Genomic DNA, 25367 nt, shown 5'->3' with positions numbered 1-25367 from the left:
AGCAGGATATAAAATTTTCCGACAACAAAATCCGTTGTCGGAAATTCCGATCGTGTGTACACAAATCCGACGGACAAAGTGCCACGCATGCTCAGAATAAATAAAGAGATGAAAGCTATTGGCCACTTCCCCGTTTATAGTCCCGACGTACGTGTTTTACGTCACCGCGTTTAGAACGATCGGATTTTCTGACAACTTTGTGTGACCGTGTGTATGCAAGACAAGTTTGAGCCAACATCCGTCGGAAAAAAATCCTAGGATTTTGTTGTCGGAATGTCCAAACAAAGTCCGACCGTGTGTACAGGGCATTAGTTATACAAATATGCGAGGATTATGTATAGTGACCACTAACATACCATGTCTAACAGGGTTCCAGTTATGACCACAGGTGTATTCTAAAAGTACACTTATTATTTTTCATTCTTCTGTAAAGGGAGGTGGGAGAACTGTTAGTGGTTTATGAGGATATGATTACAAGATCTGCAGGATTTACCGTAGAAGCATGAAGAGGCATGGGAAAAAAAATAAAATGAATAATGATAACTGCTGAACTTCACTCATCTGGAAATGTATAAGTGTTTATAAGTCTGGATGATTTCTATTATAACTGAGTCTAACACAGCTTTTTAAATGTGAAATGCAGTCCTTGATTCAGAATATTAAAGAACGCTTGTTTCCTTCTATTCGTACAATGATCTGTTCATCCCGCAGACTTATCACGTGGGTACTTTGGATCATCAGATGACAATAAAGCTTTGTCTTTTTCCATCAGGTGACAAAAGACATCATGGCTTTGTAAGGCCCCTTAAATCTTGTTTTGACAAAATTTGTTATTTAAATTGTTTGTTACTTTAAGGTATCAGGCAATGATTTTACATTTGAGAATTCAAAGTACAAAATAAATAACGTAAGCTTACCTACAATAAATCCTAATAAAAAACAGTTTCAGCACAGTAGTTTACGTTGGTAGTACAATGCAGCCTTTACATAAAAAAAACCCCGCAAGACAATGGCATAATGTGCTAGTATGCATCACATACTAGCACATTATGAAATGATTACCTTACAACGAAGCCCTCCAGCGGCATGCTGTCACCTCTGATAGGGCTTCCATGTTCACCCGGTCTTTATTCTGGGTTTGGATGCTCCGGCCATCTGAGGCCACGGGAGTCGCAGCACAGAGCTATGAAGGGACGGCACTATGTCGTCCCTTCAAAGTGGATGTGCCAGTGACTCCACTGAGATATTCACTGTACTTACAGGTCAGCCTTATTATAGGCTGACCTGTAGGTACAAGTTAAACAAAAAGACTTTACTACCACTTTAACTAAATCAGGTCAACTAAAGCAGTATGAAGAACTGTGCTCCTTTCTTAAGAAGTCTGAGTCCCACTTTCTTTTTCCTCTGATTTGCTCCCTCTACTCTTCCTTCTCACATTAGTGTTCTGTGTCCTCAAATTGTCCATGCTTTACCCCTCCTCTCCACCCCACAGCTCATATATATCATCCTCACTCCTACCCTCTCCCTATTACTGCACATATCACTTCCTGCAAATACTGAAGCCACATGCTGACCTGAACACTAGGACAGTGAGGTATGTGCACTCATATATATTCCACTCCCATCTTACTTTGCTCACCTTTCCTTCTAATTCCTGGGGACATTTCTCCCAACCCTGACTGCCCATTTTCCAACTGAAACCCCCACATCCAGCTGCAATCCTCTCAGTTTCTATACTCTTTCTTCCAAAAGCCCCCCCATCTCACGTGTCCTCTGGAATGCCTTCTCCATCTGTAACAAGATCACATCTGTGCATGACCTTTTTTATCTCGCATTGCTTTAACATACCTGCTATTACTGAAACATTACTCTGCTTTTCCTGCTGCCCTCTCCAATGGTAGTCTCCACTGGACTCACCCAGACCCAGTGGATGGAAATTAGGTTGAGTTGGATTCCTTCTATCCCCACTGAGCAACTTTCAAGTCCTTCCTACCCATCCCTCTCTATCCCTTTCCTCTTTAAAACCCAATGTATTTGTCTGTTTTCTCCAATTTCTCTGAAAATTGCAGTGATTTATTGGCCTCCTGGACCAGTATCAAGCTTTTATGATGACTTCTTTGCCTGGTTGCCCTACTTTCTTTCTGAAATACCCACTGTCATTCTTGGTGACTTTAACATTCCAGTTAATGTTAACAGCGCCAGATACATCTTAACCTCATCTTTTGACCTAACACAATGGACACAAACGTCCACTCACTCCAATAGTAACACCCTTGACCTTGTATTCTTTCATCTCTGCACTGCGGCAACCCCACCATTACCCCCTTTCCTCTCTCTGATCACAGCCTCATCAGTTTCACAGTGTTCTTGTCTTCAACCACCTATAAAATGAATACTCGTAGAAACCTTCACCACTTTACACCTCTGTCAAGAGACACAGCCGTGCGATTGTAGCATGAAACCAAATCCCTGCAGGATTTCACCCTGTACAAAAATTCAATTTCTTTCTCCATGCTGCCAAACAAAGCTACTTTGTCACTCTTATTAATACCTTGTCATCCAGTCCTCTTTACTTTGTCACTCCACCCCCCACTAACTCACTCACTGCCCAAGAGATTGCCAATCACTTCAAAAACAATACTGATGCAAAATGTATATTAGGTATTGTTATTACAGTGTATTTTTATATAAATATAATATCAATGTATATATTAATGCAATTTGTGAGGACACCTCCACTAAACAGGTATGTTCCCCAATTACCCTGTCTAACAGCACATTTAACACTTTCCACTTTTGAGCTGTCTACTACTGAAGAGGTAGATGCCCACCTATCTAATTGTCCCCTGTATACTGTTTTCTCACCACTACTCACCTTCTTCTTCTATCCTATGCCTTACTCACATCTTCAATCTCTCCCTATCTACGGGCACCTTCCCCTCCCTCTAAAGCATGCACATATTACCCCCTCCCATACATAAAAAGCCCTCATTGGACCCCACCAACCTGAACAACTTAAGTTCTATCTCCTTGCTCCCATTCATCTCTAAACTTTTAGAATGCTTGGTCTAAAACCATCTGAGCTCCTACCTCACTGAGCACTCCACAGAAAATGCCCTACTATAACTCACTAATAATTTACTAACTGTTAAAAGCAATGGCCACTACTCCATGCTCTTACTGCTAGACCTCTTTGCGGCCTTTAATACTGTTGACCATCCACTGCTTTTCAAAAAACTCCACCCCTTGGCCTCCAAGATTCTGTTCTTTCCTGGTTCTCCTTCTATATATCACAGCGCTCCTTCAGTGTTACCTATAACTTCTGTAGGGTCCCCCAATGCTCTGTTCTTGGACACCTTCTCTTCTCTATTTACTCCTCCTCTCTTGGTCACTTGATAACCTCACAGGGCTTCCAATACTATCCTTACGCCGATGACACCAAAATCTATCTCTTTACTCCTCGCCTCACTCCTTTAGTCTCCTCTCGCATTACTAACTTACTAATTGACATCACTTCCTAAAACTAAATCTTTCTAAAACAGAGCTTGTAATATTACCCCCCCCCCACTCGTGCCCATGCTTCCTGGATTTTCCTTCAAGATCAATAGTACAACTTTCAGTCCCATTTCCTCACACCAGGGTACTAGCTGTAATTCTAGACTCTTACCTGTCCCTTCGACCCTAAATACAATTACTATGAAAAGCTTGTAAATTTCAGCTCTGTAACATTAAACGTAAAATTTGTTCCTTTTTAACGAAGGAATCCGCCAAGCTACTCATTCACTCCCTTATTATCTGTCACCTTGACTATTGCAACTCCCTTCTCATAGTCCAACCTCCCTATAGGCTGTGCCCTCTTCAGTCTTTTATGAATGCTGCTGCCAGACTCATCTACATTACCAACTGCTCAGTGTCTGCTAATACTAACAACAACATACAAATATTCACAACTCTGCTGCAAGCTTTATCACCAATCTTGTCTCCAAATATCACCCAAATCATTCTCTACACTCCTTCCAAGACCTCCTGCTCTCATGTCTCTGGATTGTAAGCTCTTGAGCATGGCCCTCTTAACCCTCTCGTATTCTATTCCTTTGTAACTGTACTGTCTCCCTTTGAATTGTAAAGCGCTGCACAAGCTGTTGGCATTATATAAATGCTGTATAATAATAATAATAATCATCATAATAATAATTTATTTCTAATTAAAAATAATTCATTTTAAATATTTATTTAGATTTGGCAGAACACCAGTACAGAACAGACTGAGTTGCATGGCCAAAAAGAGCCATATTTATCTAGTGGCAAATTTGGGAGACAAGAAACAATGCAATTCTAGTGATTCCCGCTGTCCTGAGAATGGGCATTTTTTTTATGACACCACCATTGCATTTGATCCCAAGGGAAAACTCGTAGCACGATATCACAAGGTAAAAACTGTATACCTATGAATATGATGAGAATGAATTGCAAAATCCTCAAAAAATATATTCCTCTTTCTAATACATACACATTCTTCACTTTATGCATCTTTTAAAACATTTCAAGTACTAAAAAAATACCTGCTTATTCTGCCAGAAATATATGGATACCCTAAATTCCTCTAATGCCGCTTACACACGGGTGGACTTTTCGACGGACTAGGTCTGGCGGACTTTTCGACGGACTTTCCGACGGACTTTCCGAATGAACGGACTTGCCTACACACGATCAACCAAAGTCCGATGGATTCGTACGTGATGACGTACGACCGGACTAAAACAAGGAAGTTCATAGCCAGTAGCCAATAGCTAGCGTCGGTTTTTGTCCGTTGGACTAGCATACAAACAAGCGGACATTTCGACTGGACTCGAGTCCATCGGAATGATTTTAAACATGTTTCATTTCTAGGTCCGTCGAACTTTTGGGAAAAAAAAGTCAGCTGGAGCCCACACACGGTCGAATTGTCCGACGGACTCTGGTCCGCCTGACCAAGTATGCCGTAAAGTCCGGTCGTGTGTACGCGGCATTATGGTGCCTCTGCTGCATGGAATTCTAAGCAGTGTTGTCAGCCCTGCCTGAGTTGTCCTTTGCTGGGCTACATCAGCACCCCCCCATCTCTTCATCTCCATATTTCTGTTCGCCTGCTGTTTCTCCTAGCCTACTGTTACTACAATGCTGCAGTGGAACTGTTGTCAGGACAGTCAGGACACTACAAGAAGTTAGTAGCTAACTGTATTTCTGGCAGGATCATTAGATATGTGTCACTACTTGCACTAGTGAAAAGATAACATGGGCAAATGCGCAATGATTTTTTTTTAAGCTGTGCTTTTTTTTTAGATTTTACCCAAAAATAACCTTTAATTTCTGTTTCCTTCTTTGTATGTGACATAGTGATATTAAGAGGGGGAGCTTTACTAAAGAAAGTAATTCATACCATTGCTAATCTAGATCTGTAAGAGTCAGTATATACAGTATCAACGGGTCTAATTTGAGTACAGTATCTCTCGAGGAAATTGGGAAAAAGGATTTTACATTGAGAACAAAAATGCTATTTTCTGTTCTTGACACCAGCTTGGCAAACCTGTAAGCTGTGTTAGCTTTAAACAGTATTAATATTCCTATTGACTTTTTCTACTTAAATGGGAGTGGGAGAAGCACAGCAGAAGCTTTTGCCATAATGTGTATAATGGTATACTTGTACATACGGTATGCCAAACTTACCTCTTAGTTTTCCCTGCTCCAGCGATGACCGCTTCATGCTCTCCCTTGCCACTCTACTAGTGCCATCTTCGCAGAAGTTTCTACTGCTGCCGAAGTCTTCCTCTACTAGTGATAATACAACTACTTGCATGCATTAGGTTTCACTCTTTGACATCTTCTCACTTCAGTCCCACTTGAACCTGACCGAGTCTTTTAATAGAACACAGAATTATCTTACTGTTTTACCTTTTGTCCTAAAAAATTGGATCATGCCAAACAAAACCTCTCTCTGTAATTTTCTTGTACAGGTATTTAAAAGCATAGCTCCAAAAGCTAGATCAATTAGCATGATCCTCATTACATGCCCTGTGGCGTTTCATTTCTGAGTCTGTGGCATTCTTGGAAACGAAGCATTCAGTATACAAATTCCTGTAATTGCAATCTGTCTCAATACGCTGAACAAAATATGTAGTTCTATCCCAGACTCTTAACCAATTGCTGTCATAGGCTAGTAACATTTTTATGCAGCCTGAGACATTTTTTTATTTCAATGAAGGCCAAAAAGATTAGTGTACATAGTAGACGTGCTCAGTATACGCTAACTGGAATTTTTTTTAACAAAAATATGTAGCAGAATATATATTGGCCTAAATTGATGAGGAAATTAGATCTTTTACATATTTTTTTTGGATATGTTTTATAGCAGAAAGGAAAAAATGTATATTTTTTTTTCCAAAATTGTTGCTCTTTTTTTGTTTATAGCGCAAAAAATAAAAACTGCAGAGATGATCGAATACCACCAAAAGAAAGCTCTATTTGTGGGGAAAAAAAGGATGCTGTGTGTCTACATTGCAGTCTAGTTTTTCTCAATAAAACTGTCCTGCTGCTGATCAATGTTTGCACTGAATTATTTTGTGCGGACTCCTAATTCTTGTACAAAAACACCTGCCTCTGCCTGCATTATCAGCTCTGCTTATTCTTAAAGCGATAGTAAACCGCAAAAAAAAAGTCTTTCTGCAAATCAGTATCATAATTAACAGTGGCACTGCTCTCTCTATGAACAGCAGGCTGTCTATTGAGAGCTTACTGTCCATGCGCTGGTGACATCACTGGCACTGGTAAATTAAATAACTCTTAAATGGTGCACATTTAGGAGATATTTACTGTACCTACAGGTAATCCCTATTATAGGCTTACCTGTAGATATAAATTAATAAAAAAGCCTTTACTACCACTTTAATGCCTGTTGAATAGAACTTGGAGAGTGGCAAGACAGTTTTCTAGTAGCAATAACAGGAACATCCACTGGCCAATTTTTATCTGCTGATCAAGGAGACTTATTGCCGCTTGATGAAAAAACAGATGCTACTGATAATACTCCCTGAAAAGAATCAGATTGCTGTGCTGGTGTACTGTATGTAGGCCAAGCTTCTCTTGTTGTTGTGTGTTTTTTTTTTTTTTTTTAAATCTTTCAATTGTTTTTCTTGGGTTCGAAAGAGTACAATGTACATGTAGAGTATACATGGGCACAGCTGCAGTAAGTGTGTAGAACATACAAAACTTCATGTGATTCTGTACCTTACAGAGGATAATTAGAGCAAATGTAATGAAAGGACACAACAAACAGAGGAAAAGACGCTTAAAGTGGATGTAAACCCTCACATATACCCAGTGAAGTGAACAGCCTCAGATAATATATGGAGATGAAACAAATCTCCCTACATAAGTTTTTACATCTATATCTGCTGTCTTCAACTTTATATACTGTTTAGAAAGTGGACGTCCTGTTAGAATTTTCTCTTCCTGTTCCAGCAAGGGGAGCTGAGTCTTTCCATACACTGTGAGACAGCTGATTGGAGGAAAGGCACACACCCCCTCTCCTCATAGGCAGAGACTCGCAGAGCTGTACTGTGAATAGACCAGCTCGCTGCTAATCTATTTATAGCACCCGCCCTGACACAAATTTCAGGCTGGTTTTATCACGTGTTAGAGAACTTGTCAGAAGTTATCAGGCTGATAACAGAAGAATGTAGCAGGAGAAAGGCACTGGACTTAGGGCTTTGAAGAGAGATAATAAAACACTGCAGATATATGTGCTTAGGTCAAATTTCATGAATCGGGTTTACATCTACTTTAGGGCACACAAGTATGGTTGGCAAATCAAGCATGGTGCTGCATGCATCACAATCACAGAAAAAAAAGGCTACTTCCAGGACATTTAAAAGTAAAAAAGCAATCATACACAGTTTATATAACAGAGAATGTATCATTAGGCAAAATCAGACAGTGTACCATTCAAGCTAGTGTTTTCAGGTTTTTTCAAATGCAGGCAGGGTGTCAAATCAGACAGCAAGTGCGCTTTCATAAAGATAGTGCTGTTGTGTAGTATGCACAGCTTCTGACAAGTTCGGGGCTAGTTCTTTTTTCCAGTGCCTCATGGTAGTTAGCCTACCTGATAGGAGGAGATTGGCTATCATCTTACGATAGTTAAAGGGAGTAATGGTCAATTCCCAGATTTAAGAGAGCCAAGCTTGGGTTTGGAGGAGTAAGAATACCAGAAACCTATGATATGATTTGGAAAATTTTCCGCCAGAAGCTGCGGATACTGCTACAGAACCACAATATATGGAACGCATTACCTGTTCGACTACAACCTTTCCAACAGAGGGGGGAGCTCTCGGTATATAACTTGTTCAACTTGTAAGGTGTGAGATACCATCTCGTATTCATTTTTAGAGCAAATTCCCAATGGTTTACACAGCGAGTTATGCTATCAGTAGCATATGGCTTGTTGCCATTGGGTATGAGTTGAGTTCTTCTTCCCATTTGAGCATAGATTTATTTCCAAAGAACACAGATTTGTCATTCAACAAATTATACAGCAAAGATATACCTTTTTGGGATTTGTCATTATGGGATATGCAGTGCCCGACTTTGGGGTGAAGGTGCATTGTTGGATTTGGAGAAGACACCAGGAAGTGTCTAATATGTAAAAGGATGAAATAGGCAGTATTGGGTAAATGAAAACTCATGAGGATATTTTCTAGGGTATCGGGTGATAAGAAGGTCCTCAACTCAGAGAATACTACAGCAACCCCAATCACCAATGCGCACATTTGGGATTAATGTAGAAGTCCAGCCTAACACTAAAATCCCTGCATCTACAGACATTCATGATCTAACACTAACCTATCTAGCCCTGTAAAAAAGCGATCAGTATACATATAATTTTTGAAGCCGCTCTGCAGAGGACACAGCCGACAACAGCTGTGAAATGAATGGTAAGTGATGCCACCCATAGAGTTACTATGGGGCTTTTGTTGTTGACTGCCCCCCCCTCTACAGCAAAGCCATAGCTGACAGCTCAGCATGGGATTGGGTCGGATCGGCTTCAGAAAAGGTATGTATACTGATTTCTTCTTTACAGGGCTAGATAGGTTAGTGCTAGATCGTGGATGTCTATAGATGCAGGGATTTTAGTGTTCGGGTGGACTTCTACTTTAAGGTTTTTAATAGAGTATGCTAATAGGGAGGCGTTCTGCCTCAGGGTGCTCTAGATTTTGAATGGATTGGTTGAGAGTCCTCCAAGCAATGATGGACGCTCTAGTGGTTAAGGGTAGATCGGTAAGTGGTATTGGATCCCAGAGATCTGCGAGCAGCAGATTCCCCAATGAGTTAGTGTTGGTGAGGTATTTCTCAATGTCAACCCATAAGGAGCTTTTTATGTTTTTTTTTTGTTTTCAAACGTTTTTATTGTAGGAAAATATAACATTTGGGTGTACAGGCACTGTAGAGACATGAATCATAATGGTACGAAAGCATTTAACAGATAAATGAAGTATCACACACAGTGCAGATCATAGCTCATACAAGCGTACAAAGTGAGCCCATAAAACAATAGTAGTAAAATAATAAAATAAAAAGGAAAATAAAAAGACATACGAGTAATGAAGAAATGGGAAAACCGAAATCATACAATTGTGATCTATGTATACTTCTAATAAAATAGGTTTACAGTCAGGGAGTAAGACACAATGTGCCTATTATTGTAAGGATCTAATATGTTGTGAAGGCCCTGGGGTGTCCCTTTAGTGTGTTCTTAACAAATAAAGCTAACCCTCATTTTATAGAGGGTCAGCTGAAGCATCTGAGGGATCCTCCAGTCTGTTGCTCAATAGATGAGCTGTCCAGATGTTCCATTTTCGGTCAAATATAGGCATGGAATCTAGGAGAGTATGATGTATTCTCTCCATAGACCTGATAGACTCCATGCGAGAAATCACCTGTGACCAGGATACCTGGGGGCGTTTCCAGTTCAATGCTATTGCCCATTGAATTGCACTGAAGAGTGTGTGGATTAATTTTTGTAAGGGGTGGGGAACACCTGGAAGCTCCGCAAACAGTAAACACATCTGACATGTCAAGGTAAGTGATATTCCGGAGAGAAGTCTGATGAGGGATGTAGTTTTGTGCCAAACAGTGTCCAAGGCTTTACAACTCCAGAACGTATGCAACAGCGTTCCCCTGTCCTGGCATCCTCTGAAACATGTGCCAGCGACCAGGGGATATATTCTATGAAGACGCTCCGGAGTGTAGTACCATCTAGTGTGAAGCTTAAGCACTGTTTCCTTTATTGACATAGAACGTGTACATTTGTGCATGTTATCTAGCATGTCTTGCCAATCTCCATCAGGGATCTCTTGGGCCAACTCCATCTCCCAAGCCACCATCGCCAACGACTTTCGAGGGGCGTTGTGGTCATTGAGGTATCGATAAAGTACGGAGATTGTCCCCCTATCTCTCGCCGCCTCTCCACACAGATGTTCAAAAGGGGTTTTCGACATCTCCACCCCATCCCTCAAAAGAGTCGAGTAGAAGTGTCGAATTTGCAAGTATTGGTGGAACTCGGATCTACCCATCCCATAGGTCTGCTGCAAGTGGGTGTAGGAGCAGAAAGAGGCGTTCTGCAGCAGAGAAGCGAGGTCCACCAAGCCCAATGCAATCCATCTAAGATATGGCAGATTGGAGGAAAAAGCTGGGGGAAAAGAGGGTTCTCCCAAAAAAGAGGACAAGAGGGGGACGTCAGAATGCAACCTGAACTTTTTACGGTAAAGGGACCATAGATAAAGTGATTGACCAACAATATTGTTCAATGGGGTAATATCTTTAGGAGAGACTGAACGGGACCAGAGAAGGCCAGGGAGGTAGTATGGAGTTATTGAGATCCGCTCAAATTGTAGCCATGGCACCGGGGTCGGGAAGGAATGCCACTGTGCCATTTGGGTAAGCCGAGATGCCAGGAAGTATTTCCATAGATCCGGGCAACCCAGACCCCCCCTCCCCTGGGCTCTATACACCAGTGCCCGTCCCACTCGCGGCTTTTTATTCTGCCATATAAATCTGAGCAGGTCTATCTGAACCTTCTGAAGAATTGATCGCGAGACATATAGAGGTAGGGATCTGAAGAGAAATAGGAGTTTAGGGAGGATATTCATTTTTACTGCTTGGATTCTCCCCAGGAATGATATGTGATAGGAGGACCATTGATTTAACAGGTATTTGACATTGGAAAAAGCTGGAGGGTAGTTCAATGAGTATAACTGTTTTAAAGAGGGGGCCAATTTAACTCCTAGGTATTGTAGAGAGATATGGTTCCATGAGAATTGAAATTTTTCTGTAAGGGTGGTCAATAGGGGTTGCGGAAGGTGAATTGGTAGAGCCGAACATTTGGAGGGGTTAACGCTCAGGCCTGATAGTTTATGGAAAGAGTCAAGGGAGGACATAAGGTTAGGGAGGGAAAGTAAGGGGTCTGAGATGAACAGTAGTACATCATCTGCGTACAGGCTAAGTTTAAATTCCTGATCTCCCTTACTGTAGCCCCTGATGTTTGGGTCATTAGAGATGGATCTAGACAGGGGCTCCATAGCCAACGCGAACAGAAGCGGGGATAAAGGACACCCCTGTCTAGTGCCACACCCCAGAGAGAAATAATCTGAGTAGCATCCTGGAAGTTTAATTCGGGTTTTTGGGTTATGGTAAAGGGCCTTAAAGCCATGTAAAAATGCCCCACTAAACCCAAATCTGGCCAACACTGTATCTAAATATGTCCAGAGGACACTATCAAATGCTTTGTTTATATCTAAACTTAAAAGCAATACTGAGTTAGAATTCATATGGGCGTCCTGCAAAATATTAGTGGCCAAACGTATATTATCTGTAATCTGTCTCGATGGGATAAATCCGGTTTGATCGGGCGATATCAAGGTTGTAATAACTTTGGCCAATCTGTCAGCCAGGATCCTCCCGAATATTTTGAGATCGTTATTAATAACCGAAATGGGGCGGAAATTTTGGGGTAGGGTATGATCTTTGCCAGGCTTGGGAATAAGGGACATGTTGGCCAATAGCATTTCCTCAGGGAAACATTGTCCTTTGAGTATTTGATTAAACATATTTGTGAGTGTGGGGAGTAGGGATTCAGCGAACTTTTTGTAATAAACAGGAGAGAAGCCATCCGGGCCTGGGGCTTTAGAGGGTTTGAGAGAGGAGATAATAGAGGCCACCTCCTCCGACGAGCAAGGGGCATTTAGGATGTCCAATTGCTCCTCTGAAAGTCGAGGGAGCGAGAGGGAATCCAGCCAGCTTTTTATGTTTTTTGACCAAAGCTTGCGTGGTCTATTATAGCTTTGGGCAGTAACATGCATAGTGAAAGGAAAGTTTCAGTTTTTTAACAATCATTGCATCTTTTTAAATGTTTAAGCCTTCGATTACAAAAATGTTCCAGCTTGCTAGATAATTTCTGCAACATGTACTAGAAATTCATGTCATTGAAAAATGTTCCTTCTGGTTAATGGACAAATATAAAAAAAAGTATATATAGAAGATATTTTTTCATGAGTTTAGAACAATAACTGAACTGATATTAAATAATTGATGGCACAACTATATCTTCATAGTATTCATCACAGCATGAGTTAATAAATGTGTGGTTTCCTTTCCATAAATGTACTAGAGCTCATTGGGATAGGGTTGTTCACATAGCTAGCATACTGGAAGTAAACAGTGCTGATATATTATGAACATGAATATATAGAATGATAAAACCATGTTGCATAGTTAGATTTTCTCTATGACCCCACAAACTTGTGAATTAATCTTTGTATTGTGATAGTAAATATTTTGCTTTTATCATCCTTTTCTTGCAGTATCATCTCTTTTTTGGGGAAGTACAGTTCAATGTCCCAGAGGAACCAGAAATTAGTACCTTTAACACACCATTTGGAAAGTTTGGAATTTTTATCTGCTATGATATATTGTTTTATAATCCTGCTGTACCTTTAGTGAGTCAACACAATGTAGATACTATTATTTTTACTACAGCTTGGTTTAATTTATTGCCTCACTACAGCGCTATTCAGTTTCATTCAGCATGGGCAATGTCAATGAGAACCAACCTTCTGTCATCTAATATACACAACACCAGCTTGGGAATTACAGGTATGGTATTTAAAGGAGAATTATTTATAACTTTTTATTGATAAGAATTAATTCGCATTCAAGGCCTTTTTATTTTTCCCTGGACACTAACTTCTGTAAAGTTTTTTTTTTTTTTTTTAATTTTTTTTTTGTCCGTTAGCTGATTGGCAGATTTTACCTTATTTTTCCGTCACTGTGATGGCAGGACAAGAGGTATCCATAGAGAGTGAGACAGGAAGACAGTAATAATGACCTGGCAGAAGATCTAACTCTTCCCCGTTTTTCTAGAAACAAAATCTTATTTCTAACACTGTTTGACAGTAATTGAAGGGAAGTTTTACCAAGGGGGACTAGGACAACAATAAATATGGGTCCTACTACTTCCATATTCTGTCTTAAAGTTTTGACTAGAGTTGAGCTTTTAATTGTGAATGTCAATGCATATTTTCCAATATAAAATCAAGCTCCTGATATCACAATCTCTAAGCTTGATGTATTATTGCAAGACAGTTGTATAGGTAATATTGGGACTGCTGATGCCCAAACTATTAAAAATAATAACTCAGAACTTTGCCACTAGATGGCAAAGAAGCACAACAGAAATACCACAGATATTGCATTGTGAATTAAAGCACACTTGGGCGGTTTGCAAAGTCATCTGACAAATGAATAGCTGATTATTGTCTATGCATTACTGAATCAAATATCATACATTGTAATATTTTTGTGCTATATGATTATGTTTTGGTTTAGCACATAGGCTTAACATTTAATAATTCAGCTGCATACAGAGTTTAAATCTAGCTTGTAGTTATCAAAGTTGGACTTTTAGGATTAGTTGACTAACCCTTTTAGGATCTGTGCTTGACAGCCCTTCATTACAACTTGATATGGGGACTTTTTGTTAATTTTTACATTTTGTTTTTACTAAAATAAGCATCAACATAAAAATGATTTATCAATCAGTTTATCAAACTATTAAAGCTTGTATCTCTGTTCTGTTGCCCACACTGGGCATTCTGAGTAAGCAAGGGAGAAAGCCTAGCACAGCTTGCTTGCAGTCACAGTAGTCCGACATTAGCTTTTGGGATGATTTCAAGATGCTAATGTTAAGAAGACAATCCATATGAACAGACTAGGGACATGGCTTCTACAAACCAATGCAGAATGGCATATCCCATACATGCCAGTTACCGATCTGGTCCACAAATGGTACTAAGTATACAAAGAGCTGAAGAGTGAGGTTTATCGGCATCTAAGGTTAGTTTTTATTTATCTAATATTTTTAGTTTTTCGGTTTGCAAAGATGTCTGGTGCACACAAAGTAAATGTATATCCTCTGTGACAACTGAGGAATATATATATAAGTTAAAGATTTTGTAACTAAATTTAAGCTTTAAGGGTTCCTGAGTAACAAGTTGGCCATGTCCAACAAAGTGTATAAACTGGTAATAGGCAATTACCTGTGCTTGTCTTCAGATCTATTTGTGCTTGGTGCTGTTCTAAACCTTACCCCACTGTCATGATCCACATGCAAGTATATATATATATATATATATACATACATACACTGTATCTATATCTCCTTAAAATATGTTGTGGCTATATGGAGACCTCTAGTGGTTCTTCGATGAAAACAAATTTTATATTATCACTGTACAGTATTTTGTTTTTTATACAAGTTTTTTTATACAAGCTAATTATAACAAATGAAAAGAACACTTTTTAATAGGAGATAAACTGGTATATGTGTGTTAAATGTGTCATTATAAAGTCCCAAATGATAGAGAAAACAATTAGTGTATAAATAATTGGGGATGTGGCACAGTAATTCCTGGGGCAAGGTATAAGTTAAAGTAATAGCACAAACAAACAGAAGTTTTCAAAGAACACACACCGACTAGCCTACAAAAAACAAAAAACAGAAAAAAACAATTTGCATTAAAAAGAAAGTTTTTTAACTGCTTTCCTACTGGGCACTTATACCCCTCCCTGCTCTCACACTTACTCAGTCATGCAACACTGTACCCATATAACATTTTTGTCATTTTTTTCACACAAACAGAACTTTCTTTTGGTGGTATTTACTCAGCACTGGGTTTTTTATTTTTGGTGCTATAAATGAAAAAGACAGAAAATCTGCTAATGGGAGGCTGTGTGATAGGTACTCTGCTGATGGGAGGCTGTAGGACAGGTACTCTGATGATGAGCAGCTGTGTAATGGGTATACTGCTGATGACGCCACTGATGGGTGATGTGTGACAGGTACTGACTGGTGACAGGTGCACTGCTGATGGGCCTTGATGAGCTACAGGTGCACTGCTGAAGGCACTGATGGGCAGACAGGGACTCTTTATTGTAGGGCAGTGGGGTGTTGTGTGCACAGTAATGCTCTGTAGACTGTTAACTCACAGTTCCCTGGCTCTTCTCATACTGATCTGTGTGTGAGTAGAAAAAGCTGGGAACAGCGAGTTACTGGTCTTTGTTTACATTTTGTGATCATCTGTGATTTGACACAGCTGATCATGTGGTAAAGAGCTGGTGTCATTGGCTCTTTACCACGCTTGGTGATGCGCTGTATCCGAGGGACATGGCTCAATGTCAGTCTCCACTCTGCGCACCAAGAATGGAAGGACGTCATATGATGCCCTCCCAGAAACAGTCATTTGACTATACACCGGGCAGGAATCCGTTAAGCCACTCTGTAATGTGTGGTCCTAACTTTTATATTGAAGAGTCTCTCGTGTAGTCTGATGCAATTGTAGAGCTACTGTAGCTCAGTTTGCTAAAAAAGTTAATGCTGGTTCTGATAGGTTTCAGAACACACAGTGCATCCCAGTTTGTTGTATATGGGGCTGCATAGCTACACACTAGTCGAGGTGCCCATTCTGACCCATGTCCACAGCCAAAAGTAAACACAAAAGTGCAGCACTCTAATATGAATCACCAATATTGTACAATATGAAAAAATCTGTGCTAGACATGAAAATATTATATATTACAATAGTAAATGATAAATTCCCATGCAGAAAAAAATTTAAAAAGTCCCATACAAAAAATCCCAGGTGATTGGTGATCTATTGACACAGTAAAAGGGTGGAAGGAGAAGGAACTGACTTCCAAACCCCAGTGAATCACCACAGTGGAGGTGAGATGGGGGTTTACCATATATCAATGACCCTCATTGAAGAGAAGTCATAACAGCATTTGTAAGTATGTGCTGGCTCTGCAGGACCTCTGGTTCACTCACTCCGATTACAGCAGAGCAGTATGTGTCACACTGTATCACTACATACGCTGGACAATAGGGCTCCATATATCGACATTCCCATGAAAAGAAAAATGCTCTCCATAGAGTGAATCAATTTAAAACAATATGGTTTATTAAAAGAGTTGCACCTACAATATTTCTGGTGTTAGCAGGCATTCAAACAAAGCGAGCTCCATTTTTCCCCTCCACAAATAAAATGACTGGTTGGCGCAAGCGCAGTGGCGTGTATTCTGGCTCCACCCTATGCGTTTCATCATATGGTTCATAATCCACAATCAAAAGTACCTACAATGGGCACATTAGCTTTAGAACTGGAGCATGGAGCAATGGAAGGTGTCTTTGAGGTGTTGACTTGGCCTCTAAATTCTCTAGGCCTCAATCCGATTGAGCATCTGTGGGATATGCTGGAAAAACAAGTCCAATCCATGCAGGCCCCACCTCACAACTTACAGGACTTAAAGGATCTGCTAATGACAGCTGGATGCCACATACCACAGCATACCTTCAGAGGTCTAGTGGAGCCCATGCCTCGACAGGTCAGGGCTGTTTTGATGGCAATAGCGGGACTTACTCAGTATTAGGTGGGTGGTCATGTTATAATAGGTGGTTAAAATGTTATGGCTGATCAGTGAATATAGCAATGGATAAATTAAGGGTATGAGAAGTTCCTTTTGTTTTTTAACACAAATTGTTAGTGACTTTTTTTTTTTGCAGGCTAGCTGGCAAGTGTGCTGGGAAGACTTTTGTTTGTTTGTGCTGTGCATTGCACTTCCATGTGCACATTACTTCAAAATCTTTTTACTCATCATATCACATATGGATTCTATATAAACTGTGTGCACTTATTGATTGTTTGGCACATTATTTATTGGCACTGACACTTTAATTGTATGTTTGTATAGTCACATATTGCATTAAGTTTCATAAGCAGCGCTATCATGTAGATTTCATATATTATTGCTGTTGATGTTGGAACACATAGGTGATATCAACAGCTTTTCTATACTATAAACCTTTGTTCACTTACCACTAGATGGCAGCGCACAACTATTTAATTACTTCTTTTGTGCCATTTGTGTATAGCTTTTGTTATAATAATAGTCTTTTATACTGAAAAAGACACTGCTGTTAAACCATGCCTAGTTAATCATGCCCCATCACAGTAAGCAACACCTACACCAGATTGCTGCATTTATTTCAGTCATATTTTTGATTCATTCAAAATAGAGGAAAAATAACACAAAGATAAATTCCTATGATTTCCAAATACCACTGGGTTTCTTTGTTTGATGTGGGCAAATGATCTTTTAGATCCATTAATTAAGCGGTTTCTCTTTAATCCAGGTTTCTTGAATTATCTGCTGGAATCTTCTCTTCTGCCCCCCATATGTAATATTTTCCTTCTGTAGCACCCTCCAGTGTGATAGATGTAAATAGGTTTAGTTGTTAGCGTAGGAAACTTTAGCTTGGCTAAGAGCCAGGCTCGGTTGAATCTGGGTCAGGGCTGAGTGACTCAGGGAGGCTTGATGACTCAACGGGCAGCATCTCTGGTACCTCCCCCTGCTTTCTAGAACCTTGGAGAGTTTTCTAGAAGTGGTGGGTCAGAAGTTAGGAGGCGCTGCTTGGCATATTTATGAGGTCCTGACCAATCCCCAGTGGAAAGAGACTGGAACGGGACCTATTTACCTCATAAATATGCATGGGTAAGACCAGCAGGGGCAGTCGGGTGGAGAGTGCTGAGGAGTCTGTCGGAGGCCCTTGAGGGTGCCCCCTAGTCGGGGGGGGGTGGCTTTAGACCTGGGGCTCATGTTCTGGAGGTACCCTCTACAACACATGGAGGAATTCTATCCTGGAGGCACTGGAGCAAGCAGAGGACAATGGGAGAGGGACAGCACATCTGGGAGTTTTCCTGAGGAGTCAGCTGGGTGGGCTGGTGAATTTTTCAGTTTGGAGAGGACTGTGGAGAAGTTTGCCAGGGGGGCTAGTGAAAGGGGCAGCTGCAGACAGGTGGGTTGTTAGTGCTGGAGGAAGAGGAGGAGTGTATATAGACTTTATAAAGGAGAAGTTGTCCCTGAAGTTGTTTTGAAGTCAAGTGGGCATCCCATAATTTCCCAATTCCTATCCAAATTCTAATCCCTCAATAAAACAAAAAAACAAAGCACTGGACGGTTCTCTGACTCTGGAGTGTCTGTGAAGATTTGGTGTCTGGCTGTGCAGGGTGAGGGGATCCCTGTTCTACTTGTGGCTCCATAGGGGGTGTGCTGCTCTTCATTTAGTTCTATTCCATTACAACACCAGGTCATTGCTTTTTTACACAGACTTTTTCCTCTCCGTTCTCACAACAGAGCACTTTATGTGACTTTGGGTAGTTAGCATTAGCATAATGCTTAACTCCCTCACGAATAAAACAAGTTTTATTTTGTGGGAACTACACTAGAAACAGGATAACTTTAGGGTGATCAGATATCCCTGCTTTATTAGGGCTGTCCCAGAATGTACAAGATCTCAAACTGAAGGCCTGGGAATAAAAATCTGGTCCTGACAACCATTGAGACAAATTACTTTTTTATTTGGAACTACTAACAGCTCTGTCCCAAAATATGTATGGTCTGTCTGGGAGCCGTAGCGCGTATCTTTGATCTGTGGTAAAAGCTGGCCAATAAGGTAAAATTGGAATAGAGTGCAAAACTGAACGACAGGAACATATTTTTTACACCCTATATGTTTCTCGTTTGTTGTGCAAGACAAACACCACTGGAAGCCTTATCAGACTGCCACATTTATTTCAAAGTCCCCCTGATTATTACATTTTCTGCAATGAAGAGAACTTTTGTTCTGACTGTTAGCAGCTCTGTAGGGTAATGGGGTTCAATTCATTTGGAATAAGCTGTTCAGCCCCTGTTTTTCAACAAGAAAATTAACCCAAGAGCTTACTGAATGTGGTAAAATTTAACTTTGCAAAAAATACCCAATCACGTGCAAGGACAATTTAAAAAAAAACAAAACATCCTTTTTGTTTGCACATGATTGGACGGTGGAAGCCAACAGAGCTTCAACTCATTCACTAAGCTCTGCGCAAAATTCCCTTACAAAGTGTACAACCTTTTTTGCCTTTAGTAAACCAATCTCAATAAGTCCAAAGCTCTACAAAACAGCTGCCACTCTGCAGGTGATCACATGTTGTTAGGCCCCTTTCACATGGGGCAGATTCCTTTCCGATCAGCAAGGGATCAGCTCTTAGATCCCCTGCCCTGCTGATCAGTACAGAGCGGGCAGATGACGCATCCATGTCTGCTCAGTTTCTGTAGAGAAGACACTGACAGAGTCCGATCTGCTCTATGGGGGGCTGGGAGTAAACCCATCTGATCTGCCTGAATGGAAGAGGATGGATCCCTTACATTTTTTTTTTCAAGCAAGCCAGATTGGACCCAGAGGTAGGCGGGTGTAAATGGACACAAGCAAAACTCGGCAAAGAATTTGCAGCCAATAAGGTAGGAGAAATGTTGGACAGGAGAGAAGGCCAAAGGAAATGGGGATCTAACACCCCCAGAAGTGTAGGATTTCTGTAAAATTTGTAGCTCATCTATCAAGAAGATTAAAGAGTATAATTTCACAAGAATAGACATACATGTAAGTACCTAGTAAACTTAATAGCTGAATTTAACTGTGGACTTTTAATGTGGTGTCTAGAGATGAGCCGAACACCCCCCGGTTCGGTTTGCACCAGAACCTGTGAACGGACCGAAAATTTGCGCAAACTTTAGAACCCCATTGAAGTCTAAGGGACTAGAACGTTCTAAATCAAAAGTGCTAAATTTAAAGGCTAATTTGCATGGTATTGTCCTAAAATAGGTTTGGGGACCTAGGTCTTGCCCCAGGGGACATGTATCAAACGGCCGTTTTTTCAGGAGCAGTGATTTTAATGATGCTTAAAGTGAAAAAAAAGTGAAATATTCCTTTAAATATCATACCTGGGGGGTGTCTATAGTATGCCTGTAAAGTGTTTCCCGTGCTTAGAACAGTCCCTGCACAAAATGACATTTTTAAAGCAATAAAAGTCATTTAAAACTGCTTGCGGCTTTAATGTAATGTCAGGTCCCGGCAATATGGATGAAAATCGGTGAGACAAACGGCATGGGTACCCCCCACCCCCCAGTCCATTACCAGGCCCTTTGGGTCTTGTATGGATATTAAGGGGAACCCCGCACCCAAATTAAAAAAAGGAAAGGCGTGGGGCCCCCAGGCCCTATATACTCCGAACAGCAGCATACAAACGGTGCAAACAAGACAGGGACTGTAGGTTTGTTGTTAAGTAGAACCTGTTTGTAATTTTGAACTGGTACATTTTTAAAGTATAGCTCCAGCCAAAAAATCTATTTTTAAGCTTTTTAGAAAACATAGGGAAGGGTTATCACCCCTGTGACATTTGTTTTGCTGTCTGTGCAACTCTTCAGAAGATTTCACCTCACTTTCTGTCCCAATAACAAATGTTTTTTGACAATTTGGGTTTTTTAGTGAAACAAGGATTGGTGATAAAGCATCAGTATAGAGGAGACACGTTTTTCCCATATTAACTCTTACAGGAGAAAATTTCCCTTCCTAGGGGTAGATTTCATCTCACTTCCTGTTGTCTCCTTCCGTTTGCAAGTAGGAGTCATTTGTAAGTTGGGTGTTTGAAAGTAGGGGCCCTATATACTCTGCAGAAATTGCGGCCTTAGGTATTGGTGTTGCCACAACACTGTAAGCCCTCACAGTTACTCTTGGTGGGCACAGGAATGGACTCTGCTGTGAAATATTAGATCAAGAATTGTAATTACATGCCCCTGCAGAACAGGGTCAGAAAAATTGGGCCTTTGGTGGTGGTGCTGGTGCCACAACACTGTAAGTCCTCACTGTTGCTCTTGGTGGGCGCAGAAACGGGCCCTGCTGTGAAATATTGGATCAAGAATTGTAATTACATGCACCTGTTGAACAGGGGCAAAAAAATTGGGCCTTTGGTGGTGGTGGTGGTGTTGCCACAACACTGTAAGTCCTCACAGTTACTCTTGGTGGGAGCTAGAACAGGCCCTGCTGGGAAATATTAGATCAAGAATTGTAATTACATGTCCCTGTTGAACAGGGCAGAAAAATTGGGCCTTAGGCACTAGTGCCACAACACTGCAACCGCTCACAGATACTCTAGATGGAGCGCAGGAATGATCCCTCCTGCAAAATATTGCATCAAAAATTGTAATTACACGCCCCTGTTAAACAGGGGCTGAAAAATTGGACCTTAGCCACTGGTGGTGGCGCCCAGAACCAAAAATATTCTTACAAGCTATCAGCGTGATCATTGAGGAGGAAGAGGATAGTCACTCAGCATAAAAGGATAGTCACTCAGCATCAGCATAGGCAGTCTTGAAGGGATCTTATATTTCAAAAAAAATTATTCGGTTAAATCAGCTTCAGGTGCTTGGTAGCTGGTGGTGATTCAAGACTAATTCATTTTTATGAAGGTCAGTCGATCGACCGAGTCGGTGGACAGGCGCACCCTGTGATCGGTTCCAAAAACTCCAGCAGCACTGAATGTGCGTTCCGAAAGAATGCTGGATGCAGGACAGGCCAGTAGCTAAATTGCATACTGTGCAAGCTCTGACCAGTGATCCATCTTCAAGACCCAGTAACCCAGAGGATTTTTGGTGGGAAAGGTGTCCAAGTCAGATCTTGCCCCTAGGTATTCCTGCACCATGTAAAACAGACGCTGGCAATGGTTGCTGGAACCGATCATACGTTGGGGCTGCGGACTAAAAATTTGTCTGAACGCATCGGTCAGACGGCCACCTTCTCCACTGCTCCTTCTTTGGCTGACCGAAGCTTCAGCAACACGTTGTCCAGGAACAGGAGTTTGTAACCTCCCAGTCACTGGGAACGCGCTGCACAGACCTTTCTGCAAGGCCTCCCGAAGATGTTTCATCCTCTGCTCTCTCTGCGATGGCAAGATAAGGTCCACAACCTTGCCTTGTAACGTGGATCAAGGAGGGTTGCCAACCAGTATTGATCCTGCTCTTTGATACCACGAATACGAGGATCCTTCCGCAGGCTTTGCAGGATCAGGGAGGCCATGCAGCGTAGGTTTGCTGAGGCATTCGGTCCGGAGTCCTCTGGGTCACTAAGGACGGCATGATCCGCAGCCACCTCTTCCCAGCCACAAGTCCATGGGTTTCTTGGGACTGTAAATGATCACTGCTGCTGATGCTGAGTGCCAGGCTCCACCTCCATGCTGACACAATCCTCCTCTTCCTCCTCCTCCTCGTCCTCTTCCTGTGTGATCGGCGGGCACGCAGGAACACTGTCAGAATAAAGGGGGCCTTGAGAGCTAAGGGAGTCCTCCTCTTCCTGCCTCTGTTCTGCCTCAAATGCCTTGTCCATTATTCCATGCAGCGTGTGCTCCAACAGGTGGACAAGGGGGACAGTGTCACTGATGCATGCACTGTCACTGCTCACCATTCTTGTGGCCTCAAATGGTGACAGGACAGTGCATGCTTTCCTGATCAAAACCCAAGCTCCCCTGACCCTGTCCTGGTGCCATAGTCGCACAGGTATTTATTGATGGCCCTCTGCTGTGTGTGCAGCCGCTGCAGCATGGCCAATTTTGAGTTCCACCTGGTGGGCATGCCACAGATTAGGCAGTTCTTGGGCAGGTTAAATGCCTTTTGGAGGTCAGCCAGCCAAGCACTGGCATTATATGACCTGCGGAAATGCACACAGAATTTTCTGGCCTGCCTCAGGACACCCCGTAAGCCCGAGTACCTACCCAAGAACCGCTGCACCACCAAGTTAAGGATGTGAGCCAAACAGGGCACATGGGTCAGTTGTCCCTGTCGGAGGGCAGAGAGAAGGTTGGTGCCATTGTCGCAAACCACCATACCTGCCTTAAGCTGGCATGGCGTCAACCAGCTCTGAACCTGCCCCTGCAGAGCTGACAGAATCTCTGCCCCAGTGTGGCTCCTGTCCCCCAAGCACACCAGCTCAAGCACCGCATGGCATCTTTTGGCATGCGTGCTTGCGTAGCCCCTTGAATGCCTACGGAGTACCGCTGGTGCCAAAGACAAATCGGCACAGGAAGAGGCCATGGAGGTAGAAGAAGAGGAAGGGGTGGAGGAGAGAGGTGTGGCAGAATCACCACTAGTAGTATTTTGGAGGCGTGGTGGCGGAACAACCTCCAACACTACTGCACCCTGTCCTGCATCCTTCCCAGCTGCCAGAAGAGTCACTCAGTGCATGGTGAAAGATAGGTAACGTCCCTGTCCATGTCTGCTGGACCATGAGTCAGCAGTAATATGCACCTTACCGCTGACCGCCCTGTCCAGCGAGGCCAAGACATTGCCTTCCACATGCCGGTAGAGAGCCGGAATCGCCTTCCGTGAGAAAAAGTGGCGTTTGGGAACCTGCCACTGAGGAACCGCGCATTCCACAAACTCACAGAAGAGGGCAGAGTCTACCAACTGAAAAGGCAGCAGTTGAAGTTCTAGCAGTTTAGCCAAGCTAGCATTCAACCGCTGGGCATGTGGATGGCTGGGAGCGAACTTCTTTTGGCGGTGCAGCAACTGGGGCAGGGAAATTTGCCTGGTACAATCTGACACCGATAGCAGATTGCCCCTAAGTACTTGGCTGTGGCACACCTAATTCTACACCTTCATTCCTCTCAGTGCAGGTCTCAGAGAGTACTGAAGGTATAGTGGGGTTGGAGATCCCAGCTGATGAAGAGCAAGGAGAGATCCTCTTTGTTCTTTTGTGTGGGTCTTTTAGGTCTGTTTGCCAATGAACTGCATGGCAGGTCAACGTATGTCTGGTCAAGCATGTGCTGCCCAAGCGGGAGATGTTTTAGCCACGCGAGATACGCTTGAGACATATGTTGCAAATAGCAGTGGTGGGATCTGATGCACTCATCTCAAAAAAGGCCCACACCAAAGAACTTTTGGAATAATGAGCAGAGACAGCAGCGCCCTGCACATGCGGAGCTCTGCTGTGTGATGCAGCCACGTGGAGTCAGTGACCTCATCATCCCCTCCCTCCTCATCACTTGAGCAAAGCTGGCAGTATGCTGCAGCTGGGGGAACATGACTGCCAGATAGCTGTCCTTCTTGGGCACCCCCTCTCTCTGGGCTCACGTTATTGCCTTCCTCTAGCTGGGTACCATCATTGGAGCCTTCAAAACGCTAGGCATCCTCCTGGAGCATGTACCCTACACTGTTGTCAAAGAGTTCGGGGGACTCCTCAAGAGGACATGGTGTGGCTAGGAAAGGAGTGACTGATGCCACTGAGCCAAGGGAAGAGGCCGCGTTGGCAGCTGCTTTGCCAGACCAAGTACCCTGAGCCTGGGTGAGAGAGGATGAGGAGGATGAGGACGGCTTGGTCATCCACTCTACTAAGTCTTCCGCATGTTGCGGCTCAACACGGCCAGCTGCCGAAAAAAAGGACAAGCGTGTCCCACGGCCACGTGCTGATGAGGATGCACCGTCTCCACGACCAGCACTGTTGCCTCTAGACACAGAGCCTGCTTTACCTCTTTTATTGGCTTGTGACTGTCTGCCTCTCCTTGTTGGCCTTCCAGACATACTAATGGCCTACAGTGAGATGTAGCTGCACAAAGCTTGGATGTACAGTATATATATACTGATACTGCAGCTAGCAGAATCAACTGCCTGCCTGTAGTATTATTAGTATGAGAACACCAGCAATTGTCTTCAGGTAGGTTTAGGTGCACACTGTGCAGAGGACGCAGTACACTAACTGTAAATACAGTAGCTGCCTGCCTGTGGTATTAATAGAAGCAGAACAACAGCAATTGTCTTCAAGTAGCTGTAGGTGCACACTGTGCAGAGGATGCAGTACACTAACTGTAAATACTGTAGCTGCCTGCCTGTGGTATTAATATAGGATCAGAAGAACACCACCA

The 25367-nt window shown here is 42.3% G+C and overlaps 1 protein-coding gene across 1 annotated transcript in view; it reads left to right on the top strand.

Moving 5' to 3' along the window:
- LOC141140290 (pantetheinase-like) overlaps positions 1-25367 on the top strand; it is a 110088-nt gene that overhangs the window by 39662 nt on the left and 45059 nt on the right. Inside the window, exons 3-4 of the mRNA XM_073627297.1 lie at positions 4238-4430; positions 12888-13179. Of these exons, the coding sequence (XP_073483398.1) occupies positions 4238-4430; positions 12888-13179 (485 nt within the window). The remainder of the gene's footprint in view (positions 1-4237; positions 4431-12887; positions 13180-25367) is intronic.

Source organism: Aquarana catesbeiana, linkage group LG04 (genome assembly GCF_042186555.1).
Source record: "Aquarana catesbeiana isolate 2022-GZ linkage group LG04, ASM4218655v1, whole genome shotgun sequence".
Taxonomy (NCBI): domain Eukaryota; kingdom Metazoa; phylum Chordata; class Amphibia; order Anura; family Ranidae; genus Aquarana; species Aquarana catesbeiana.
The sequence above is the reverse complement of the archived record's forward strand: the minus strand, read 5'-3'. Positions and strand labels throughout refer to the sequence as shown.